Source organism: Amblyomma americanum, chromosome 9, assembly GCF_052857255.1.
Source record: "Amblyomma americanum isolate KBUSLIRL-KWMA chromosome 9, ASM5285725v1, whole genome shotgun sequence".
Classification (NCBI taxonomy): domain Eukaryota; kingdom Metazoa; phylum Arthropoda; class Arachnida; order Ixodida; family Ixodidae; genus Amblyomma; species Amblyomma americanum.
In genome coordinates this window covers 73,312,840-73,337,616 of record NC_135505.1, presented here as the reverse complement: position 1 = coordinate 73,337,616, position 24,777 = coordinate 73,312,840, and the positions used below count along the sequence as shown (strand labels likewise).

General features: G+C 41.5%; 1 protein-coding gene across 1 annotated transcript in view; it reads right to left on the bottom strand.

The window, feature by feature from the left end:
• LOC144103423 (venom metalloproteinase antarease TserMP_A-like) overlaps positions 1-24,777 on the bottom strand; it is an 81,049-nt gene that overhangs the window by 49,434 nt on the left and 6,838 nt on the right. The window contains exons 2-6 of the mRNA XM_077636144.1: positions 17,019-17,191; positions 13,050-13,139; positions 10,538-10,667; positions 9,511-9,600; positions 2,205-2,329 (exon numbers count right to left, since the gene is read on the bottom strand). Of these exons, the coding sequence (XP_077492270.1) occupies positions 2,205-2,329; positions 9,511-9,600; positions 10,538-10,667; positions 13,050-13,139; positions 17,019-17,191 (608 nt within the window). The remainder of the gene's footprint in view (positions 1-2,204; positions 2,330-9,510; positions 9,601-10,537; positions 10,668-13,049; positions 13,140-17,018; positions 17,192-24,777) is intronic.

Sequence of the window (24,777 nt, the reverse complement as noted above, 5' to 3'; positions counted from 1 at the left end):
GCGAATGCCTTTAGTGCCTTCCTTTCTGCGCTTCATAAAAGCCGTCCCCTTCGTTCAGAAATAAACACAAAGCGCTCTAAACAACCTTTTTCCTCCTTCCTGTCTTCACTCGTGAAATCGAACTGCTGATTACTGGTCTCAAGGACACCAACCCTGGATTAGATAAGGTAACCTCCCGCCACCTTAAACTTGTAGCCAATCTGGTTTCTGAATTACTTTGTGATGTTATTAATCTCTTCCTAAAGACAAGTGTTTATCCTTCGTTGCTCAAAACAGTTCAGGTAATCCAAGTGTTCAAAAAAAAGTGGCAGACGATTAATTTCTAACTATCGACCCATATATTTTTTTATTTTCTCTCATTAAGATCATCGAGAAACTGATAGTTCAACGCTTAAACAAATACGTAGATAAATTTAGGATAAATTTGCTTAAAATTTCGAATTTTTTTGGAATCACAGGTCACGTGCCACAACTGCTGAGAAGGTATCTGCAAGGTTGTGAACACATAATCAATAGTGGTGGAAGATTCTCTCAAGCTAAAACTACTAAGCAAGGTGTTCCTTGGTGCTCTATTTTAGGACCCTTAGTAATTATACTATATATAAGGACATGCCTAAATCTATTAGTCCCACTCACTGTGTCTTATATGCTGATGACACTACCGTGTCATTTTCTAATATGCCCACAGATTATCTGACTCTTGAATGATTGAATTTCTAAGTAATGCAGCCAAATTATCTACTGCTAATGAGTTCGTGATTAATCCCGCTAAAACGAAATTCATATTCTTCAAAAGTAGCCAGAAAATTCTTTGGTGTCCTCCTATGTTAACCCTTTGTTCTTGCAATGTTCCTGCTTCTGATATCACCAACTTTCTCGTTGTTATTCTTGAATGACCTCTTAAATTTTCCGTCCACATTGCTCATCAGAAAAAAGATCTATGTTTCGCATCAAGGCGCTAATAAAGGCGCGATCATATTTTTCATGTAACCTAGTCCTATCTTCTTATTATGCATTTTACATAGTCACACCACTTATGGGATTATTGCATGTGAAATATTTATCATTGACGTTTATCGTCTCTCGAACACTTACAAAATCAAGCCATCCGCATTATTACCCGTAACCCTTTCTCTACTATTGCTCGGTCTTTACTGCATCAGCACAATATTTTACCAGTTCACCAGCTTTTCCAGTATCATCTTAGAATCATGTTCTATAGGTACTACATGGCACCCTACATTTTCAGTGTCTAGACCACATTCTGCTGATCAGTCACAATACTGGCAAATTTGCAGAAACAAATTTCTGCCATCCAAATTCATACCAATTACGGAAAAACGGCGTCACCCTTGCAAGCAATTTCATTTTTGGAGTACACTGCCGCCCACTCAGAAAACATCAATTTCCTTGCCTGATTTCAAGAATAAAGTCAGGGTATTTTTGTTGCAATTGTAATGTTTTATTGTCTTTTTATGTATAGTGTCCACTCATTTTGCTTTTAGACTGTTTTGGTGGTGGTATTAATTTGTTATTTATATTTTATAATGATCCGCTAACTATGCTGTAATTATTTCTTTTCTTCATGATCTATTAGGGTCCAGGTACCGTCGTTGACTAAGAGACCTCCGTCTGTGTGCTTATCATCTTTTGTATACATTCTGTGACGAATAAACAGTGTGCTGTTATTAAAGAGGGGGTATAACCTCATAGGACGTCTGGAAGCGAGATTAAACGATGACAATGCGAAAATTCTTGAGATTCAACGGCCAGGACAGTTGACGCCAAAAAATATTGCAACAAATTTTGTGAGTGAAGAGGTGGTAAATGAAGTGTCTCGGTGGGGCGCGTGTTCTGGTCTTTGGTTCCCTGTGCTCTGTGCTCTGTGTGGGTCCTGTCTTTTCGGCGTGTGCGTTGTGCCCGGGGCGTTTTTGCGTCATTTTCGGCTTGGGCACGTAACAATAATTCAAAACGTGGTTAAAAATAATTTGTTTTTCAGCGGCTAAATCTACGTAATCAAGCTGAATAAATGTTAATTACATATTGCATGCTTTACGAGATGTATTTGTTGTTTGTGGACATGAAGCTTAAGGTAGATACTAAAATTTAAGGCATGAAATTGCCGAGTGCCGACTCTTGCTCTAAAAACAGCTTTGTGTTGGAAACAAAAACATATTTGCTCTCAGTAACTCGTAAACACTTACCAAAGTAAAAAATACAGCCAAGTACTCAATGACGTCGTTGATCGCGCTGTACTTGGACACCTTGAATAGTTTGAAGTACCTGTGACCAATAATTACACTGGTCCGGACGGTAACGTGCTTGGACCCTAGGAGAAATAAAAACAAATATTTTCTTGAAGCATTTATACATAATGCACGCCGAGGTCATATATCGTTAGCGTATATATTGAGTGTTCTGCAAAAGGTGCGTAATCGCTAGGCCGGCTTGAGTTCAAGGTCAAAGTAACACAGGCATGGGTTTGGTAGTGGCAGAAGTGTCTCTCCTGGTCCCAGCGTCTCATTCGCAGTTGAGCTTTTCTTCTCTAGCGCAGCAACGCATAGTCATGGTCTAGAACTGCTGCACGAAGTTTACTTGGTTTGAAGCTTCACTCGCCTCAAAAATACACATGCACGTTTTATTAAATCCCTAAGCCTTATTTGTCCCAATAAATGAACTTGTGTGTTTGTGTGTTGACACTCGATTGTACCCATAAACGATGTCTGCATGCAACCTGTCAGGCGGCGGTTAAGTAAAGATCGGTCGCACGAGTTTGCTAGTCAAGAGCAACTCGGATCACACAAGTCCCACCGGTGGCAGCGGATGTCATCCCCGTACAGTGGTGCCCATAAAAGATGGCATCCACACGCAACCGGGAAGGTGGCAGTTAAACTGATGATCCTTCCCGCGAGGCTGCTCGGGAAGAGCAACCTGGATAGAGAAATTAATCCGGTGGAAGCGCGTCATCCCAGTTCAGAGGAGACACTCGATAATACCCATGAAAGATGGCGTCCACATGCAACCGAGTAGGTAGCGGTTTAATTAATGATTGGTCTCGCGAGGGCTTTCGGGAAGAGCAACCTGTATCGCACGAATGGCTACACGGGTAGCACCTGAAATCCCAGGGCAATGGGGCAAACACTTACCCGCTGCACCACTGCGCCAGGGACGGCAGGAGAACTGACAGGGATTAATCAATTTTAAGTAGAGAAACCCCACTTGTGCATATATAGGCGTCAACTCATTAGCTATAACTTCGTAACCTTAAGGCGGATCGCGGGCTGCGGTAGGGAGGCGACGGCCTTGTCGAAGTTGGCGCGCTGATGAGAGAGAGGGAAGTAATAGATAAAAGGCAGGAAGGTTAACCAGTAAAATGTGCCGGTTGGCAACCCTGCACTAGGGGAAAGGGATGAGGAGGCGTAAGAGAGTAAGAAGAAGTAGAGAAATGCTGTCCGTAGCAAGTACACTAGGCAAAGACAAAAGCACTGTAAGTCACAGGCCACCGCAGCTGTAACCTCCACACCTTGAGGCCTACCGACTGCTGCGACCCGAGTGTAACAGATCGAGGGCCCTCCGTCACAATGCAGCGCAGACGGTTCAGTGTCAAGAAGGGCTGCTTGCCGTTTCCGCTGATAATGTTGATGACAACGTAAGCATCGGACTTCTTCTCTGAAGGATGAGGCTGGAGGATTCATTGTGCCAGCTATTGGACAGCTGCAAGCATTGGATTCAACAAATCCAGCATCTGCAGTGCATTCTGTGCAGCTCACATGTACTCGCATGTACATGTGTACGCGGCACACGCGTGGCATTCACGATTGGCTTCAGCATTGCAATCACTTGCTCGTCTGCGACCTGGTCCGGTTTCTGACCTACTACCCAGCCAGCAGGAGGCTCAACACCCTGGGTGCGCAAGGAGTACGGTGGCGTAGCGGCGGCGGGTATGTAGAGATAGGCATAAGTAAATTCGCGAGCGCGCAGCGGTTGCGTTAAAAAAAATGAGCAGCGGCCTCAGCCCTTCTGACACACAAGGGGTCTTAATTGTCTGTGCCATCCTTTTTTTAAAAAATCGCATTTCTTTTCTATAACAAAAGAGATAATTTCCAAATTGTAAATTATCAATTGAAGACTGGTGACCCATGGCGTAGTGGCTGAATAGTTCCAGGAAGGTAAAACGTACTACTTATATCTTAACCTTACGTGGGTTGGTCAAACGACGGTATATACTTGGGCTATGTGGCCGCTCATAGCGCGAAAAACGAATACACGAAAAGCCTTAGCAAAACATGCGAGGAAGTAAGTGCAATTGAAGATAAAGTTTCAGAGATGTTTTTTTTAATTGCGGCATAGTGTCTAAGCACCAACCCCAAGGTCTCAAAATAATTGTTCAAAGTTCTGCATCAGCAATCAGGACCTTTCTAAAATGAAACGGTCTTCCTGATAAATTCATACCTCGCTTGTGATCAACCAAACTATTTATTAAAGAAGTGCTCAGGAAGAAACTTTATCTAATGCGCCAGAGTTCTTTCATTTTTAATATTTTTCTTCGTGTTTCGAGCTGGTTGAAGGCAAAATAACCGCTTATCTTTAATGGTAAGTGAGTATATTTCAACCGAAGCTAAGTGTAGCAGAGAACGGAAGAAGTTATGTGGGTGGATGATTATAAAAAGTTTGCGGAGATACGATGGCCTAAGCTAGCAAAAGACATAGTTTCTTGGATAGACGTGGGAGAGGCTGTTGCCCTGCCGAGGGGGTAGTCAGGCTCATAATCATGATGACAAGCTGCTCCCAAGCTGCTCCCTTTGCCGTTTCTGGAGCGTTTATGCACTGCCGCCGCTCCTGCGGTTCCGGTGCGGTGTGTAGGGCGCTTTGTCCGATTCATTCTGCAAGCAGGTGCATTCAGCCAGGGATGCATCGCTGTTTTCGCTTTCGCTTGCTTCTCGGCCCTGTGCTGTGCACGCTGCAATGCACACACGATGCGGTTCAATGCACGTCTACTGGTTCGCCGATTCGAATGCCGTTTCCTTTCGTGGTTGTTTCTCTACCTAGGGCATCGAAATTTGAAAAGGCAGATTGGGCGAGCGAAAGGGAGGAGTGACACAGAATAAAGCGCTGCGACTAGCCACATGTATACGACGGCCGTTTGTGCAGAAAAAAAATTGACAATCCATTACGACACTGTCCGAAGAAAACACCTGAGCGCAACTTAATTTTTCCAAATATTCAAGAAGAAAACTTGAATGACACTTAAGCTCCCGCTTAGAGAACAATGCTCATTATCGCCGCTCTGTCGCACAAGGCCTCTAAAATATCGCAAAAAACAATCGTTCCTCTTGGTGAAGAGTTTCGAGATGGAGACCTTGCCCGTTGTTGGAGTTCTCTTTCACGCTTGCCTATTCCACTTGAGCGCGTAGCAACCTTCTTGTCACATTGTTTCAAAAATAAACAATGGAACCACTACAGAGGCGTCTTCGTCTGGTGGGGGCCGCGATTTCGTTGCAGAGACGGTCAGAATAGCACGTGCCCGTTCCGAAGGTATACGGTGCGGAGTCCGCAAACGGCCCCTATAGGCGCCCAAGTATGTGATCGTGGCCGGTTTGCCCTCCGATTCATGGCGCATTCAATCTTCGACTTGCAGTTTTGTGGCGCATTGTATGGTGATTTTGGCGCAACCAGACACGCCCTGTGATACAGTAAGGGGTTCACATTCATCGCGCAAAAGTCCGTGTCACTTGGGCAAGGCAGCGCGTCGTGTTTCATTAACACTCCAGTGTGTGCCACCTAAAACGAAGGGTTCTAGGCCTTAAGTTTGAAGCTTGAAGGCTATCTGTAAATGCATTAGGGAGGTCAGTACGAAACAGCCGGCAAAATTTGAGTGCAAAACCCCGCACTACCTTTCTCTTTTATCTGTCGCTCCTGCCAATCTCTCTTCTTTTCATTCCCGCCAACGCTTCTTTATCACCGTACTTTCATCCTTCGCCATGCTCTTCACCTTCCTTTAGTTATGCCGGATACGCCGACGTCAGAGACAACGTGCAAGCCGGGAGCGGGGGCTAAAGGCTGAGTTCGAAATTCGAGCTTGATCAAGCATTACGGCTCTCCTAGTTGTCGTGCCTGTCTGTCATCCTTTGTGGTTGGGAGGCACTTCATATACATAGTCACAACATTTTAAAACTCAGTTCTCTTCACCTGTCCACGTATTTTCAGTTACTTGATCCTCAACTTGCGCCCTTCTCTTGCATACAATGGAGGCCTTTAATTTCTGCCTATTTCTTATTGTTTCAATGTAGAATAGTTGCTGAAATGCCTTAAAAGTTTTTGTCATAAGAGTTTTATTTAATATACAGGTCTATGTAGAATTCCTCAAGTTCTGTTCAAGTAGAACAACTTTTTAACATTATAGTTCTCCGCATGCACAACAAGTAATCGTCCTCAGTGAAAGCAGAATGTCTATTATCGACAAAGATCTTGAATTCTTATAACCTCTCTACTACCAGTAAGTCGTCCAAGTTCCTCTTCGTTGGTAGCTACAGCTGTTTCTCATTGAAATCTAGGCTTATTCTAGACTTTGCTCCGCTCTACTTGCTGCTTTTCAGTATATCAAGCACTTCGCAATGCTGCAACCTAGAGAGATTCTATTATTTTTATCTCTGGCTTCATCTCGTCTTAGTCCATGATTTCTCCTCCCTCTATTGGAGAAGGCATTCATAATTCTGATGGCGTTTTGGTCTGCGAACTCTACTAGTAGCTCTTCTCTCCTCTTTATAGATCATAGGCCGTAATCTCCTTTAGCCAGGTCGGTCAGCGCTTATTTCTGACTCACCGTCGCAAAGAAGTCTCCCATGGGAACAGCATACTGCATTTTTACTTCACTCATATCAGAAATCCAGGTCGCCACATAAGCTCTTGACTCTATCATCATTATCAGAGGATGCTGTTGCTATACATCGGTACAGTTGCAGCATGTACACCTGTTAAAGCGGTAATTACGATAATCCAAACCTTATAGCTGCTTCTCTCGCATTACTTCACTAAGCGAGATATAATCATATCGCCGAAAAATTCGAAACCTACATGTCGCCACACCCACAATACAGCAGTATCAGAATACGTGCGCCGTTTTAAATAAAAAAAAACGCTTCAGATCTGCGGCTAACCTCACAAAGCAGTGAGACGTGCAATTTACTGCCTACTAATTCGTCGAGTAGCACTTCAGGCTAGCCCCATTTAGTTGGGTTCTAAATAACTTTCATTATCAAATAGAAGTCCCAACGGATCTCCCAGTTCTTATCGCTGCCCTCTGCGTCTAACTTCTGGCCGCAGCACTGGCCAGTGCCCGGCAGGGGCTCAAAACTGATGGGAGCCGCATGTGAATTTGCATAAGTGTGTAGCTGGTCGTTAAGAATACTAAAACACAGCGGTCAAATCTTGCTCAGATGAGAGTGCATTGTCGACTTTGGACATTTGAATGAGGTTCGATCACCGGTCTGGACACCCCATTCCATTTTTTTTCCTCTGGAGAACTGCTGCGGAGCCCGAATCCAAGCCTCCGGCCTACTTCAAGCCATTCGAGTGTATTTCTTTACACCATCGTTCAGTACTTGCTTGGATAGCTGTTCAGTGTATTAGGGATGAGCTGGCCGAAACAGCCACATTTCCTTTGGGATGATGGTGAGAGCAATTAAAGAAAGCAGTGCCAGAAAAGAGGAAATATCTTAGAGATCTGCATGATAAGCGCGAGCAACGGCGAGGTTGGTTGAGGTCCGCAAGGCTATAGGGCACTGCCGGGCGAGGCAGGACAAGAACTCACGGCCGACGACAACGGCTGACGCAGTACGCCGGAGCTCAAGTGCCAGGATGCCGATGATCATCCAGCACTTCCACCAAAGGTTACGTGGCGGCCAGCCGAAGAATGGGACGCGATGAACAATGACAAAGAGATGATTTAATGGCCGCTGGCCAAGCGCGAGCGCTCTGTCCCGCGCCGCTGCCAGCTTCGTCTTTGTCGTCAAAATATTTTAGGCTGTATGGGTTGGTGTTTTACATGAATACAACACGAAATTCTTCCAGCACAACTAGCGTCAATTTCTTCGAAAACTGTTAGGTTTGAATTTTTGAGGTTTATTGGATCCTAACAAAAGTTCGCGCTTTTCAAATTATGGGCTTTACATTTCCTCAATGGTGACTCTACGAGAGATAAAACTGCACAAATATTTCCAATTTTGTAGCGATAGCAACTTTACGGTAGCATTTTGAGCCTTCAGCGTGGCAGCGCCGCCACCCTGTGGCTGCGCCGCCACGCTGTCACGCTGTCACGTGGTTAATCACATGGTGCAGAGGAGCCGCTGGTGGCGTGGCTGATCACGTGGTTCGTCACGTGATTCGCCACGTGACGAAGTCCTATTTGGCCAGCAGTACCTATCGCTTTACTCCAGGTTTAACCAGAGCTAGATCACCGCAAATTTTTAAAAATTCTTCTCTTGTATATTTTACACACATTAGTCAGTTGGCCAGTATTGAATTTAATTTGGTTATAATGCTGGTGGTGATGATGGTCGAAATTTCCGGAGCCCTCAACTACGACGTCTCTCATAATTTGGGTCGCTTTGGAACATTAAACCCCATGAACAAAATCAAACCAACGTCGTCGCAGTAGCAGCGTTTTTGCGCGCACCTCAATCGCATTTTTGCTTTGACGTAAGAATCTAGACAAATGCGCCCTTACGAATATATTTTGCGTGATAAAATTACGTTTGGGAGAAAATACGTCAGGCGTTTTCCCGGTATTTTCAAGAAGTTGCCGGCTCTAGAAAATTTTTTGATTACGGTACAAGTCTTAAAAAAGACTATATTCAAAAATTTCTCCGCCTCATATGTAAAGGAAAGCTGATTAAATTTTCAAAAGAGATAAGATACTTTGTGCTCAAAGGCTGTGACGACTTTCATTTTTATATAATAGAAAAAGCGCTTGAAACATCGCCACAAATCTTGCGTTTTTATCATACTGCTGTTATCTAGAAATTAAATAAAAAACTCCTGCCCATTTTCTTCAAACTTCTGAAACAAATTTCTATAAAGAGACGACAATGAACATGAAAGAAATATTTCATTGTATTGTTTACAACAATCCCATACAAAAACGTCCTATGGGCGTCTATGGAAAAAGCTATGTCTGTCTAAGACCTTTTATGAACGTCTATAAGCACAAACAGAGGTGCTTATTGCCAGCTAATGAAAGTCTATGGCACTAAAGCTATAGCTTTGGGACAATACAACTGTCTTAAGCTCTATCTAGAAAAATATATCAGCCTGTATCTACAGCTATAGATAGAAATAGGAAAAGTCTATAGCTACTTTGGCGAAATGCCTATAGCCGGCCATAGGACATTTTTGTATGGGATGAATTCCAAGCTCAAACATGCGGCTTCTTGAGCAAAGGCAGGAGCGCCAAATCCGAGGAGTGATACTGTTACCGACAAAAGAGAGCGGAACGGGGTGTACCAAACCCACCTGAATACTGGAACGAGCGTTCACTGATCCGGTCTTCATCACTTTTGTGCAAGCCACTATTGAAAGGTTCATTTGTTTTCATATTGTATCCTAAAAAAAATAACGATACATCAGCTTCCAGCCGTCACGAGATAATGCGTTGAAACTATCAATGCATGTATTCGGGGTGTGGAAACATATCACACTCGCGGAACACTTTGTCATGCTCCGCTAGCGATAATTTACAAGACAAACTTAGCTGCAAAGAACATAAAGTCTTTTTTTAAGAAGTAAGAGGCTTTATTCATAATGATGTACTCAAGAATGCAGGCAGCATGCAGCACTATGTCGTATCTTATGTCAAATATAAGGATGCAGTCGGTGCTAATAAGCCTTCTTTTGAAGTTGCATATGTTCGCTCTGAGAAGCTACCGATGCTTTTCTTTGAAATCGAAAATGACCTTCATGTGATGGCTTTTATGTAATTTTCTCTCCGCTGAAGTAACAGGAAAAAAACAATTACTGGTGCGCATTATATAACGGCCCGCAAGTTTCGTTAAAATATTTGGTCAGGTTGTAACGCAGTGAGACCCAAAATCACAGTAAACCTCTCTTCATGTGCAATTCCTAAACAGAACCATTGACCATAGCAAAATTTGTTAAAATAGTGATGAGGCAGTTCCTGAGCAGCAGTATGACCAGCGCTCCAAATGAGGAGTGGTCACTTTTTATGGCTGAAGTAAATTGTTCAGATTACAATTTGTCATTCTGGAATATGTTTACGTAAGTAAATTTTACAAACATAAAAGCCATAAAACTGATTATGGAGGTCATTTCGGAACTTGTTGCGGAGCTAGCCCTATTGCCAGATGATTTTCAAATTCATTAGATCCAGGGCATTTTAGAGGAGGCTGAAAAACGAATGTTTCCTTCACTTTCACATTCAATTGAACAACTTTGAAGGAAAACGTTGTACCGTAGGAAACGAAAAAGTATGCGATAGAACCGGGCCTTCGGCGGTTGACGTAGCGTAAGAAATTTCACTTACTTAAAGCGTCGCCATGGTAATCCGCTCGGGCAAATTGTTTCCTGATGGAGAGGCGGTGCTTGACGACACCATCTTTCACAACTGCATCTTCAGCATGATCGATCAACATGTTTCCTTTTATAACTCCTTTCTGTTTAAGTAATGTCGAAAAGAAATTCTATTTGAATAGATACCTTGACGGCATTTAGTTGTGACACCTCTATAAAGAAAAAATTCTTAATGGCTATTATCGCTCTTTGCACTAGAACACATGTTTTGTCTAGAATTCATTTGTATAGGTATATATTGGCGTCTGCGCGCGTGGTATGCCTGAGCATATAGTGCAATTATATATATATATATATATATATATATATATATATATATATATATATATATATATATATATATATATATATATAAATATGTGTGTGTGTGTGTGTGTGTGTGTGTGTGTGTGTGTGTGTGTGTGTGTGTGTGTGTGTGTGTGTGTGTGTGTGTGTGTGTGTGTGTGTGTGTGTGTGTGTGTGTGTGTGTGTGTGTGTGTGTGTGTGTGTGTGTGTGTGTGTGTGTGTGTGTGTTTGTGTGTATTAGCAGACAAGGCAAATGAAGTGAGAGGCTCGTTTGACAAACATATTAAGGAAGCCAACAGTCTCCGAAATTAAGGTGCATGGGGGAATGTTTCTTTTTTTAAATATCTAGTGCGAATCAATTAGTTTGTTTTTTTAAGAAAAATTACTTATAAAACAGCAGAAAAAACCTCCATGCCACCGGCGGCATGGTTGTTTTTTCTGCTGCTTTATAAGTAATTTTCTTTAAAAAACAAACTAATTGATTGTCACTAGATATTAAAAAAAAAGAAACATTCCCCCATGCACCTTCATTTCGGAGACTGTTGGCTTCCTTAATATATATATATATATATATATATATATATATATATATATATATATATGAAAATGAGTTGCTCGTTTTACAAACTAATGAAGGAAGCAAACAGCCATCGAAACCAAGGCAAAGGGGAATGTATCTTTTTTATTTGTATTGCTGATCAGTGGCAGAATAATACGTCAATTAATCTATCTCTTAAAGAAAATTGCTTATAAAGCAGCAGAAAAAACAACCATGCCACCGGTGTGATCCGAACCCACGACCTTCTTATATCGCCTGCGGTGCGCTACCAACTGAACTAGGGTGACGCCTGTCCTATCTGCTGCTGTCTTGGGTATTTATGTTTATTGCGTGTGTAACGAAACCTTTAGAGTGTTAACCGGTGCCATTCTTGTCAATAGCGGCGGACGTAGCACGTCCTGTAATACCGCAAGTGTGACGTAGAACGTCTTCTAACGGCGAGGGCGGAAACTGTGCGAGAGCCCTCTTATGCTACCTATGGCATCAAGACAGCCAGAACCGAGACCCTCGTTAATCTGTTGACAATGTAATGAAAATGAGGGGCTCGTTTGACAAACATATGAACTAAACCAACAGTCACCGAAACGAAGGGGCATAAGGGAATGTTTCTTTTTTTTAATTTGTAGTGCTGATCAGTTGGAGAATAATACTTCAATTAATCTATCGTTTAAAGAAAATACTTATAAAGCAGTCGAAAAAACAACCATGCTGCCGGTGGGATGCGAACCCACGAGTTTCCAATATCGCATCTGATGCTCTACCAACTGAGCACTGCGTTCAGTAAAACTACCGCATGCCCACAAAAAAAAAATCTTTTCTTAGCCTTTCATTCTACAAGCACGTAAATTTTCAATGCTGCGCATCAGATGCAATGAAAGTGACTCTTATAAAGGGGGCTTTCGAAGAAAGTGAGAGGATGAATAACGAGATTCTTATTTTTCTCACATGCGTACGCCATTCATAAAATTCTTTATTATACTTCCAGTATTTGTCAGTAAAGGTATCCCTAAACAAAGAAAGAGGTAATCTGTATAAGAGGAGCCTGTCCAAAACAAAAGAACTCTTATGAGCACACCTGAACCACTTTTCGTGCCACTGAACATTTTATTTATCTTTACGATCTTTTTAAAGATTTTTAATCAGCTCAGTCTATCTCTGGAGGAGAGTAAATATCCCTACCTTTACACAAACGCCCGGATGTTCGTTCAGTTAAGCAATTTTGCTCCCTTGAGAAGGATTAAGCTAGAGGGCCTCAGTTAACTCGGGATGGGCACAAAGTATCTATTTACATCTTTAATTTACTTCAATTGACGGCTTGGCCAGTTGCGCGCTATAGAGGGGAATGGGGCTGGACAAAAAGAAAGTGGAGGAGTAAGAACCGGGGTAGTCTTCCCTTAAGCACGCACGCGGATGATAGGTGCTCCTCTACGAGTTTTTTCTTGAATACTTCTCGATTTTTTATCTTTTTCACTTTGTCCTTCTACGGAACGTGAGAGCCGGTTTTTGAGTAAGTTTGGTAACTCCCATCGTTTATGTCGCTGATCAGCATAAGTGCATGTCAGTGCTCTGAAGCATATTTTCCCCTCCAAATTTGCAGCGCCCGAGGCGCAGCAACACTCACCAAGCGGAGCCCATCCGTTCTTGAAATTAGGATCGCAGCATGGTTTGCTGAATCTTTGTAGAGTTCTGCATTCAAGGAACCAGCGCTTCTCTTCAGGAGACGCCAGAGAAATGAAGGAATGATTTGTTAGATGCTACACTGGTACTGGAATGTGATAGTATATTGTTCGTGAACAATTTAAGAGAACGACGTTAAGGTTCGTCGTCCGACCAATCTATATAACACTGCAGCACAGTGATTGTATGTATGGAAAGGCTACCACCATTTAACAGATCAGCGTTAGTAGCTCCATGTCGGAGAAAATAATAATAATAATAATAATAATAATAATAATAATAATAATAATAATAATAATAATAATAATAATAATAATAATAATAATAATAGTAATAATAATAATAATATTAATAATAACAATAATTTTATTGCACAAAAGAATTCAAAGTACAAGAAACGGGCCTGTCAAAGCCACCAATGGCTTGAAGGACTTGGCCCGGCAAAATCAGCGGACGAGTGTGCAATATTCACTCGACGCATAACAGGGTGAATGCAAGGGTATTAACAGTTAAGAGGCTAAACACAAATAAGGAGCAAATCACGAGACAAGAATCAATACACATAAGATAAGATGAACATATTTCAGAGGTGATGACCAATACTTTTTAGAAGTATTGAAACAACCGCGTTACAATGAACAAATAATCTTTTTCAATGCCTTTTTTGACTGAATCGAGAATGCCTCATTTGGCAAATCGTTCAGAATTTTCGGCACGTAAACACAGCGTCTAGCTTCACCATATCTTGTTGAAGATCGCGGCACTACATAGCAAACACTATTACGAAGGCCTCGGGGGGCTGTATAGCACGTTTTAAAATCACTGAACCAAAAATGCCGTAGCACCACAGTTTGTACAAACAAAGACCAGAAGCAAGGCAAGCCAAGCGCCGAGAAGATGTTATGATTTTTGAGTGATGGATTATTGTAGGCTAGATTTCTCAGTATGTTCGTTAACAAAGAATCCACGCGGTTTTGCTATCGGGTAGGGCAAAAAGCAAAGACGGTAATCCCATATCGAAGGGTGCTGTAGACCAAAGCATGTGCTATCATTTTTTTTTTACTGGAAACGGTACGAGAGACTTGATGTTGAAAAACAACCATGCAGCGCTCCTGAGCTTATCGCAAACATGTGATAGCTGAGTGTGCCACGACATATCACTGTCGAAGAATGCTCCCAGGTATTTTACCGAGTACACGTAGGTAGTTGGCACGCATCGACAGGAATGGCAGTTGTGACTGTGTAGAAAAACTGGCGCGTTTATAGCGGTTAATTTTAAAGGGGATCTAAAGCAAACGAGTTGGGTTTTTGAGGTGTTAACCTTTAAATGGTTATCAGCGAACCAAGTCATTGTTTTGTGTATATTACCTTGGAGATTCGAGACAGCCATGCTGTAAGAAATATGTTTTGAGAGCAGAACAGTGTCGTCAGCGTATTGAAATATTAAACCTTTTGAAACAACCCTAGATAAATCATTATTATTATTAATAATAATAATATAATAATAATAATAATAATAATAATAATAATAATAATAATAATAATAATAATAATAATAATAATAATAATAATAATAATATAATAATAATAATAATAATAATAATAATAATAATAATAATAATAATAATAATAATAATAATAATTCGTTTTTGGGGAACGGAAATGCGCAGTATCTGTCTCATATTTCGTTGGACACCTGAGCCGTGCCGTAAGGGAAGGGATAAAGAAGAGAGTGAAAGAAGAAAGGAAAAAGGAGGTGTCGTAGAGGAGGGCTCTGGAATAATTTCGACCACTTGGGGATCTTTAACGTGCACTGATATCGCACAGCACACGGGCTCCTTCGGAGAAAACTGTCTGGTGTCGGTTTTGCCGACCGTGTGAAGCCTCACACTCGGAGCGGCCGGAGCAACCGACTACTCCGGCGACCTACATAAGCCACGTCGGTCACGTTACCTTGGCTACCAGAGCGACCTACCCATTGGATTGTGGGCGAACTGAGCCCTGTAAGAGGTTGCTGGTATATTAGTGACAGGACACCAGAGGTTTCTTGGGAAGAGTAACGTGGGTATCACAATCCCCGCTGGTCGCAGCGCCAGCCATCGCTGTGCTGTGGCGCATCGCTTAACCGCTGCATCACAGTGCTAGGAGTGCTATTATGGCTCCCAGCGATCTATGAATTTAAATTAAAAACTATCAGTCCCGCCTATACTGGCATTATTTCGTTAATCCTATAGCGGCGTACCCTATAGGGGGAGCTTGAATGTCCCGGCCACATTTTTATTTTGGGTTTTAGCGTGTTTACCTAATTTATCGCGGTCATGCTTTTTCTTCTTAGGATGCCTTCAGGCCACTACACAGCAGATGGGTGGGTATCCGTTGAAATTTGCTTGATTCATTTGAATAAGTGAACTCAGTAAAGGTCAGTAGAGTGTGGGAATGATTTGCATAGGGCATTCGAAAGGCACCTTTGCAGGATAGCTGTTTCGACTAGTTGGTGTGCGCTGATAAAAAGGGCTGCAGCGCATGAAGTGCCTAGAGTTTAAGATACTAGGGGAGGACACATCGCGATCTTCGTTAGAATCAGCAGCTTTAGGCCAGCCTAGAATGTTGCTGACTTGCGAGGCACTTACTGTTCTATACCGCCTTTATTAATTTTAAGGATAGCAAAAATCATCTTCATACCGAAATGTTTTTGTACTTTTGATTCAATAAGAAACTCAGCCAAGACTTGTCAAAGTGCGCTAGAAAGAGGCCGCAGAGGAGAGGAGTGATGCTCGACCGGATGCATATACCTTCTTTCTGTGTGGAAACACGATCGCACTGCTTTACAACTGCAGACTGAAGATGGCAAGTAATCCTTAGGCCTCTCACGCCTAAACCAGCTGAGTTCTCAGAGCAGACAGCACCAAGAAAAAAAAATTAATGCACTCCTCGATGCACTGAAGCATACGGTCAATGAAAACATCTTTGAAGCACATTCGATAATGGACTCGCCGCGGTGGCTCAGTGGTTATGACGCTCGGCTAGCTGCTTACAGAAAAGACGCGGGTTCGATGTAGACAAATTATAGAGGTCCATGTACTGTGCGATTTCAGTGCGCGTTAAAGAACCACAGGTGGTCGAAAGTTCCAGAGCCCTTCACTGCAGCGTCCCTAATAGCCTTCTATGCTTTGGGACGTTAAGCCCCATAAGCCCATTCAAGAAGGTTGCTTCAAAAATACGTCATTTTCTCAATTCCTTAGCGTAAAAGCATGAGTCGCTTTTAAAAGGTGTGACCTCTTAAATGTTTTAAATGTTAGCACTTGTCTGCACTATCTCGTGTTTGTGTGAGCCGTTCCATGCGTGCCTTGTGACAAGAATGGATTAGCAACTAGTGTAAACCAGCACGCTAAAAATTGAAGCCTATGTGCGTCCGATTACTCAGTGCAGTGGAAAAAAATAACAATATTACAACAACAGCGGCGTGCCGAACCTTATAGACCTTCTAAAACGATAAATTTACTATATATTTTTTGAAAACATGTTAACAGCACCTTTTATAATCGCTGACCTTGGCCATAGCCTTATTTTAACGCCGATTAGAAGTTTTGTGTGCTGTGGTGCCCTAAACAAAAGAGGTCTTGCTTCGAAAGTAAACAGTAGTTCACTTTCGTGTTTTACTTTTTTTTTCAGTACAGGTTGACGTGAGAAAAATAGCATACGATGTTTTACACGCCTTTCGCGAAATACTTCTCATTTTTTTATGACATCAACACTTTGTCCAGCCTTAAACAAATATTCGTCCTTTTTAATATATATAATAAAAGAATCATAGGTTTTACAAACAGTGACTACAAGTTTAAAAAATAATACACTAATTAATCAGCGATGTCCAACACTGTGAGTATTTCTGTAGAAATCGGAGCATGATTACCTCTTCGACATATTCTCTGCCTCCTTTTTCATGAAACAACCGAAAATTCGCTGCAAACGGTGACGCCTTTTGCAGGTTCAAGCTTATGTGCTCGTTAATCATCAGCACCAAATATCCTTCGGAGCTTCTGCTTTCAATTATTCTTGGATATACGTGCGTAATGGCTAACGAACCTGCAAAAAATTAAATTTTTTTTAGTGTTATTCGTTGAAGCGAAGACGTGATGTTGAGCAGACGTGCGAACAAGGCTGCGAAAGATATTCTCAAATACATCTCTGTGCCGCCTGTCGACTAGCCCTAAGCAAAAGTTAGTAGTCATCATGCGTTCACTCTTGTTTTAACACGTGGTTTCCAAGAATTATTCTAAATGGAGACACAGTCGTTCAGTGTACTACGTGAGGCAGCAGCTGTGGCAGCACGAAACGCCGCACTGCTTGCAAAATACAGTCGAAGAACCGTTCTTTATTTATTTATTTAAGAACACTTTAGCCCTCACTGGAGGGCTATTACAAGAGAGGAATTGTCAAACAAGAAGCATGAATTTCAGGCATCAGCAGTACAATCACAATCTCATAGTCATAAAAATAGACAAAATACAAGTATACAAATACAGAAGAAATCAAAGCATGCGTGCAATGCAAACAGAAATACGAGAAATAACAGCATGATGAATTTTCAATTCACCCGTTTTCTGTAATACAATTAAAAACGGCGTTCAAAATGTTTGACATTCTGAGCTGCTACAGTTTTTTCAGAAAGGCCATTCCACATATCAATACGTGAGTGAAACAAAGAGATCTTTAGATCATTTAGGCACGTTTTCTAAGGCTGTTTTATGGCAATGTGATCTAAACACACACTGATTTTTAGGGGTGGATGAATATAGGTTGCTTTGTTTATTTTTTTTATTCCTAGTTCTTTGAAAAAAAAATTTCAGCCGTCGTTTGTCTCGTCAGGTCTGTAGCAGTTCTAGGTCACAAAATTTCAACATGTCTGCTACAGAATCGGTTTTCCGATAACGCGAATAACAAAACCACTGCGGTTCTCTTGAGTTTTTTCTAGCCTATCTCACAAATACACTTGGTGAGGGCTCCAAACTAATGAGGCATACTCCATAGATGGGCAAATAAACGCCTCGTGCACAGTTAGCTCCAATTTTTTGGTGCATGCTGCAATTTTTTTCTCTAATACTGCAGTTTTATAGAGGCTTTGGTGCAGACCTTCTGCTCAAGAGCTCGCTAGCGCGGATGTAATGAATAATTATTCCTAAGTACTTGAATCTAGGTACATTCGACAAGCAGTTTTCGGCAGTTTTATAGGGAAAGGAAAGCGCTTTTTAGTGATATGAGCAAACTTCGACTTCCAGTAGTTTATTTCCATTTCCCATTTTACGCACCAGTCATATAAACCTTGCCGGCATCGGTTGATTTTAAGTTGATGTGTTGTTTGTGTCACGCAGGAGTAAATTAGGCAATCGTCAGCAAAAAGTTCAAGTTTTGCAGGTGGTTCAAAAACACAGGGAATATCATTTATATAAATGAAAAACAATAACAGCCCCAACACTGACCATTGCCGAACTCCAGAAACATCTTTGTGAACTGGACATGCAGTAACTAATACGGACGAATTGTACACGACCTCTCAAGTAGGCTGCAATCCTGTTCACGATGTCTGAATTCTTAAGTTTAAAAAGCAATTGGCTACGTGGAAACTTATCAAATACTTTGGAAAAATATATGCGGATGACGTCAGTTTGTTCGCGGGCATTCAAAGCTAGATAGAAATCGTGAACCGCTTCAATGAGCTGTGAGACAGTGGACAAACAACTTGAGAATCCATGCTGTGATGAATAAAAGATGTTGTTCGCCTCGATGAAAAGGATGGTATGCTCTGCTTCTCTATTTTCCATAACCTTATAAATCACACAAGTTAGCGATATCGGACGATAGTTGCTAACTTGACTTCAACTGCCGAATTTAAAAACAGGAACCACAGCAGCTCTGCGCAAATCTTGAGGTAGTGAACAGGTTTTCAAGGACTTTCGAAAGATTATGTTTAGATAAAATGATGCTCATCCAGCATATCGCCGCAAAAAATCATTTGGGAGGGTACTCTTGTGGCACCGCATGAGACGCAAGTCAGTAAGCGTCCAACTTTTACACTCAACATGATAACCTTCTCCCGTGCGACTAAGAAGGAAAACACTAGAGTTCCTTCAATATGAACAAGAATGTAGGCGCTCAGTGGAGCCGGTATGGACAATCTGAATTGCGTTTCAGAGCCTAAAGTTACTTGCTAAGCAATTCGGATGCCGCTCCAGCCTTCAGTAGACGTATCGCCGTTAGACTACAATACAGCTATGGAATGTCTGTGAAATGAAAAATCTGCTAAAAGAGTGAATTTTGTAATATTTGAACTCCACGATATCCCTGTGTTCCTGCTGCGAAAGGAGCCACTATTGAAGAGGAAATTTTATCTTTTAAGCAGAGAACTGATCCATAGTGAGGTGTTCTAGCAGAAAATTCAGTCATTAGTCTTTTTTAAAGCTTCCCGGTTGAATAAAGCTAAAGGGTAACACCTCATAAAAACATGGAAGCACTGAACCTATGGAGGCTAAGGAGATAGAGGTTGCAGAGACGGCATTACCACAAGTCTAGAGTTATTGTCGTCCTGAAAACAGGACGATAAAAGAAGCTGAAAGAGAAGTACAAAAAGATATTTGTGGTATTAAAGAAAATATTGGGAAATATTGGGGAGTCTATAGAAGGAAGGACGATATTTTTGTATTTAATCGAGGATACGGTCCTTAGCGTTAAGACGATAGCCAGCAAGCTAGTAGGCATAATAAAATGAGAGATGAAAGGAGCAATAAAAAACACGATAAATAATAAACAGGCGCTGCGTTTACGCATAATAATGCATAACTTTCTTACTTAAAAGCAGTTCGTACTAAGATGCGTCAGAGCTTAACGTAGAAAGTACGCAAGCATTCATTCAAAAGTATTGCTTTTTCGACTAAGCAAGCGAATGTAGAAGGTATAGTGCAAAAGCGGGTTGAACCAGCTTTCGTGCGCACGAGATACTTCAGAGCAGTCATTAGACAAGTCGACATGTGAAAATTGGGATGGAAGTTGTAAGCAAGAATAGAAGTGTCAATAGTTTTTATGGGTCCGAAGCTGAAACCTTGTAAAAATTTGTGAGTCTTTGTGCAATGAGCGAAATTTCTCTGGCAATTATGAGAGATGTTGTGGGGCTGGTTTTCAGGAAAGCACGTGGGAGTGCGAAAACAAAGCAGAGAAGCCTTGACAGCGTAGCATAGGAGAGAGGAGAGGTGCAAGTAATCTCGCGCATTGTCAAAACTTTAAACGAAATATGGATGATTGGCCTTAATCCTAGTTTCTGCTTTGTATTAAAAGCCGCAGGACGTCAGCCATGAGGCACTGCAGTGTTAGCGTATAACGAGTTCTATAATTTTCCTTTAGGATGTTTCACATATACATATTGCGCCATTTAAAACTCAGTGCGGTGATGAAAAGTTGTATGCTTAGCCCATATTTCCAGTATCAATGCAGCTTTAAAGATACACCAACAGTGGAAAAGATGAGAATATTGGAATTATAATTCATAACACACGTTACTGTCGCTATCAACCTGGGGGGCTTGAAAACTGCACTTGGCATTACGGTCCATTCATATAGCCTTAATACATAAAAATCAGTGAATTCATAATGACAATCTGTTCGTAAGCTCAGTGTCACAGTCTTATTATTCGTTTCATATCGACGCATCAGTCATCGAGTTAGAGTGAGATCGTCCTCATCATCAGCCTGAATACACCGACTGCAGGCAAACGCCTCTCCTATGTCTCTCCAATTAACCCTGTCGTTTACCAGCTGCGGCCATCGAATCCCCGCAAGCTTCTTAATCTCATCCGCCCACCTAACTTTCTGCCGCCAATTGCTACGCTTGCCTTCTCTTGGAATCCACTAAGTAGACGTAATCTCCTGCCCCTTCCATCACCTCGCTACCAAGTGCGAACTGCTTTTCTCTTACGAGACCGCTGATCATTAATTTGCTTTCCTCCATTTTGTTTTAAGACCCATTGTTCTGCTCTGCCTGTCTAACTCACTGATCTTGCTTTGCATCTGATCTCTAGAGTGAGTAAATGCAGAACGCAGAGGTAACCCTACACTTCTTGATGTCATTTCCATGAATAGTCATGTCTCGGAAATGAGCTTAGTCCCGCATGCGTTTGGAACTAAACATGAGATATTCGAAACTCAATACCGACATGATATAAGACTAACTGCAAAAAATAGCATAGAAAAACAAACGCATAAAATTGTTGCACGAAAAATATAACCAGCTGGATGCTGAAGATTGCAAATGTGAACATTATTTTAGGCCTATTAGCAATCGCAGACTGAGATCTTGAGAAACTATTAGAAGAGTGCCAATGCAGTGAATTTTTTTTTACAGCGAAATTTGTTGCCACAGCATCAATAATGGGTGAAGCTGTGATGAAATCTTTAGTAGCGATTAAATGAATGAAAAAAGGCTAGCTGATTTGATGAAGTCGAGTAGAGAATGATGGTACGGTTCCTGCGTCCAGGCAATGTATGAAGCAGGGTTGCTTGGTGAAAGACCCACTACATTCAGGTGCCCGATCATTGTCGGCTTGAGAGTTGGGCAGTCCCACAGAAAGTGATGTATGTCGGCTTCAATGTACTCGTGTTTACATATCGGGCACTCTGGCTGAGAAAAAAAATCTCGGTAATGCAGTGTATTTAATTGCCAAGAAGTCTTCGCTCTTAGGCAGCATGGGAAGATATTTTCCAAGAATAACATAACAAATTGTATGTCTCCGACAAGAGTCTGTGATCTTGACACACGTAGGCTAAAGAAAAACTCCAGAAACTGAGTAGTGGATAGCGCATTGACCGGTCAAAAATCTCACTGGACTCAAAGTTTATAGTCAGAATCAAATTACTTTGGTCTAAAAATTTTGTTTGTTATTTATACGCTTCCTCAAATTGATATCAGAACATGTATGTGCCTTTTTGTTGCTAAATTTATTTTCGCATGCATTCTCTTGTGCGGCAATCATGCCCCACAGCTATAGGTGTCTACGCGAATAATGTGCGAGGTTAGAACTTGGATTTATATGCAAAGTAAGTCTTCACCAGAACCCTAACTAAACCACTTCAGGACAAAGGCGCTTTGAAAATCTCCTAAATAATCATGTTCTCCGCCAGCTGCTTTCAATCTAGCTCATATTGTGCCCGCGCCATGACTATTCAGCCTCAGCTACGTTTGTTTCTGTTAAAATCAACTCCGCCAATATTAAAGACTGCCTGTTATCTTCGCTTCACATTACCAGTCCTGCCCATGCGACAGTCTTCGTTATGATCCCCACTAGCTTATAATAAGCACGCGTTCCTTCTTTCGGCCTTTCTGTTAAGTGCACAGACCTCGTAGAATAAAGACGCATGTCCAGCGAGCGAATGCACTGAATAAGTTATACAATAGACTTAGTGTGCAAAGGAAGGACCGAGGGATTTGTAAGAATTAGAATTGCAGAGGTAGCCGCCTACAGTCACGTACTTTTTATAAAGAAACATCAGTGCTCAGCTACCAAATAATGACAGATTAAAAATGTCTGCACTTGGAATTGTGAAGAGAGATGAACCACTTTATGTATTACCATGAAAATGAGTCTGGGGTGCAACAAACTTGTCTCAAGCTTGTAGGTAATGACACTTTCACAAAAACTTCGCCTCGCTTTTCAGAAAAAAATCCGGTTCTCTGCAGCACCTAATATAGGCATCAATAGCCCGCTTTCCTTTGCTTTCGAAAAAGGAATTAGGTTGCATATGAAAAAGCCGTGAATCTTCTAATATATGCCGCCTGGCGATGTTTCTCTTGTTATGTATTGGAAAAAAAAATTATTGAGGACTCGCTGCATTTTTGGCGACGTTCTCGCCAAATTAGAGCAGCAAATTTTATGCGCCGTCTTACGAGGTTGCGAAACAAGCGTACTATGCCGCGATGTTCTTTTTGTTGTTCTTATGCGTAAAATAACCTTTTGATCGCAATAGCACAAGAGTTGCTTGCTTCATTCAGGTCGCTATACGTCAACGTAGGCAGAGCAATTTCAGTTTAAAAATAAGTGAAAGAGCCCGAAAAGAGATCGCATAAGAAAAAAATGGCTGGAAAAGAGCTAACAAATCGCCACATCGTGTGACGAATAAAATACAGGCAGCGTCAATATCTGTATATACCTTGAACTTTAGTTTTGTAATGGGATCATTCAATTTTGTGACGTTACAAAGCTAGCGCGATATAGACGAGGGAAGGAACAAAAATAATTTTTAGTGGATAAACTGAGGAGTAAGAAAATAGTTTAAGGCGGGTAAAGCGTTCAACAAAAAATGTAAGCCTCCGACAGTGATAAAGAATAATGCAGGTTAAGGTCTTCGAACCTCCAATAGGCCCCTGATGCGGGAACAAGCTTGCCGAAGGTGATCAGCAATTCTAGAACACATTGGGCTCTTACTGAGTGAACTGCAATTAGTCGCCGCATTCTAAAGCTTGCTCTACCAGAGTTCTGCATATAGCTTTTATTACTATTGCCGTTGCAGCTTTTACCAACCAACCTCTCCTAATAAAGTGTCCTCCTAATCACTGTATTAACGTCTAATGATAATAAAGCTCGAAGCCAAACTCCACCATGCTTGAAACTGCAGTATTATAACCTGCCGAACCAATGATTGCCTCTCGTGAAGGTCTTTGTTCTGTGTCGTTGTATTCGAAAATATCCGTGTTTCTTCACACTGAGGGGCTTTCAAATGTATTTCCTGCCGTTGTAATGAAATGTTATAAAAAATTTTTGTTATAATTTATTTTGCAAACCTGTCAACTGCCAGTGTTTCTTCGGATTGGAAAGTTGTGCGGATGGCGGCGATACTAGAAAGGATGGGGTCTCGTATGCGGGAAATTTTCGTCCGATATCCCTGACATCCCTTTGCTGTAAACATGTAGAACACATTGTAGCCACCAAAAAAGTTACCTTTCTCAGTGATGCAGACAGTTTATATCGATTTCAACATGGATTTAGAAAGGGCTTTTTGACAGTATCAGCATAACAGGGGTAGACTTATGTTGTGTTTTTCTTCAGGAAACCGTTTTACCTTGATCGGCATGAAGAACTAATATGTAAGAATGCCTCTATTGCAGTCTGTTCTTTTCATATTTGCTTGCATTTTTGCCTACCGTTCTAAACGAGCATAGTTAGTTTGCATTGGTACTGTATTGTTCCAGCTACATCCCAGTAACGTCTGGCGTGCCAATAGGAAGTGACCAGTGGCCGTTGCTCTTTTTGGTCAATATCAATGATATCTAAAATAGCTACAGCAAGAAACGGGACGAAAGAAGGACACACACGAGCGCTTGCGATATGCAGCTCTTGCGCTGCCTGTTTTCATGGAAAACCAACAGTCTCAAATTCACGCCATAACAAAAAAAATAACGTATTGTTGCCATTACTGATCCATTACAAATTAGGCTCATTGTTACGATTCTTTTTTCTTCAACTAGTCAGGTCCTGCGAAGACCACTTTTCTTAAATCTGATCTTAAGAAGATCCATGCCGGTGCGATTAACGGGGGGTGAAACTTAACAGTGAACAAAAGTGTTTTCATGAGTGTGACGAATAGAAGAAATAGATTAATATTTTCATATTGCTTTTCCTAATAATTCG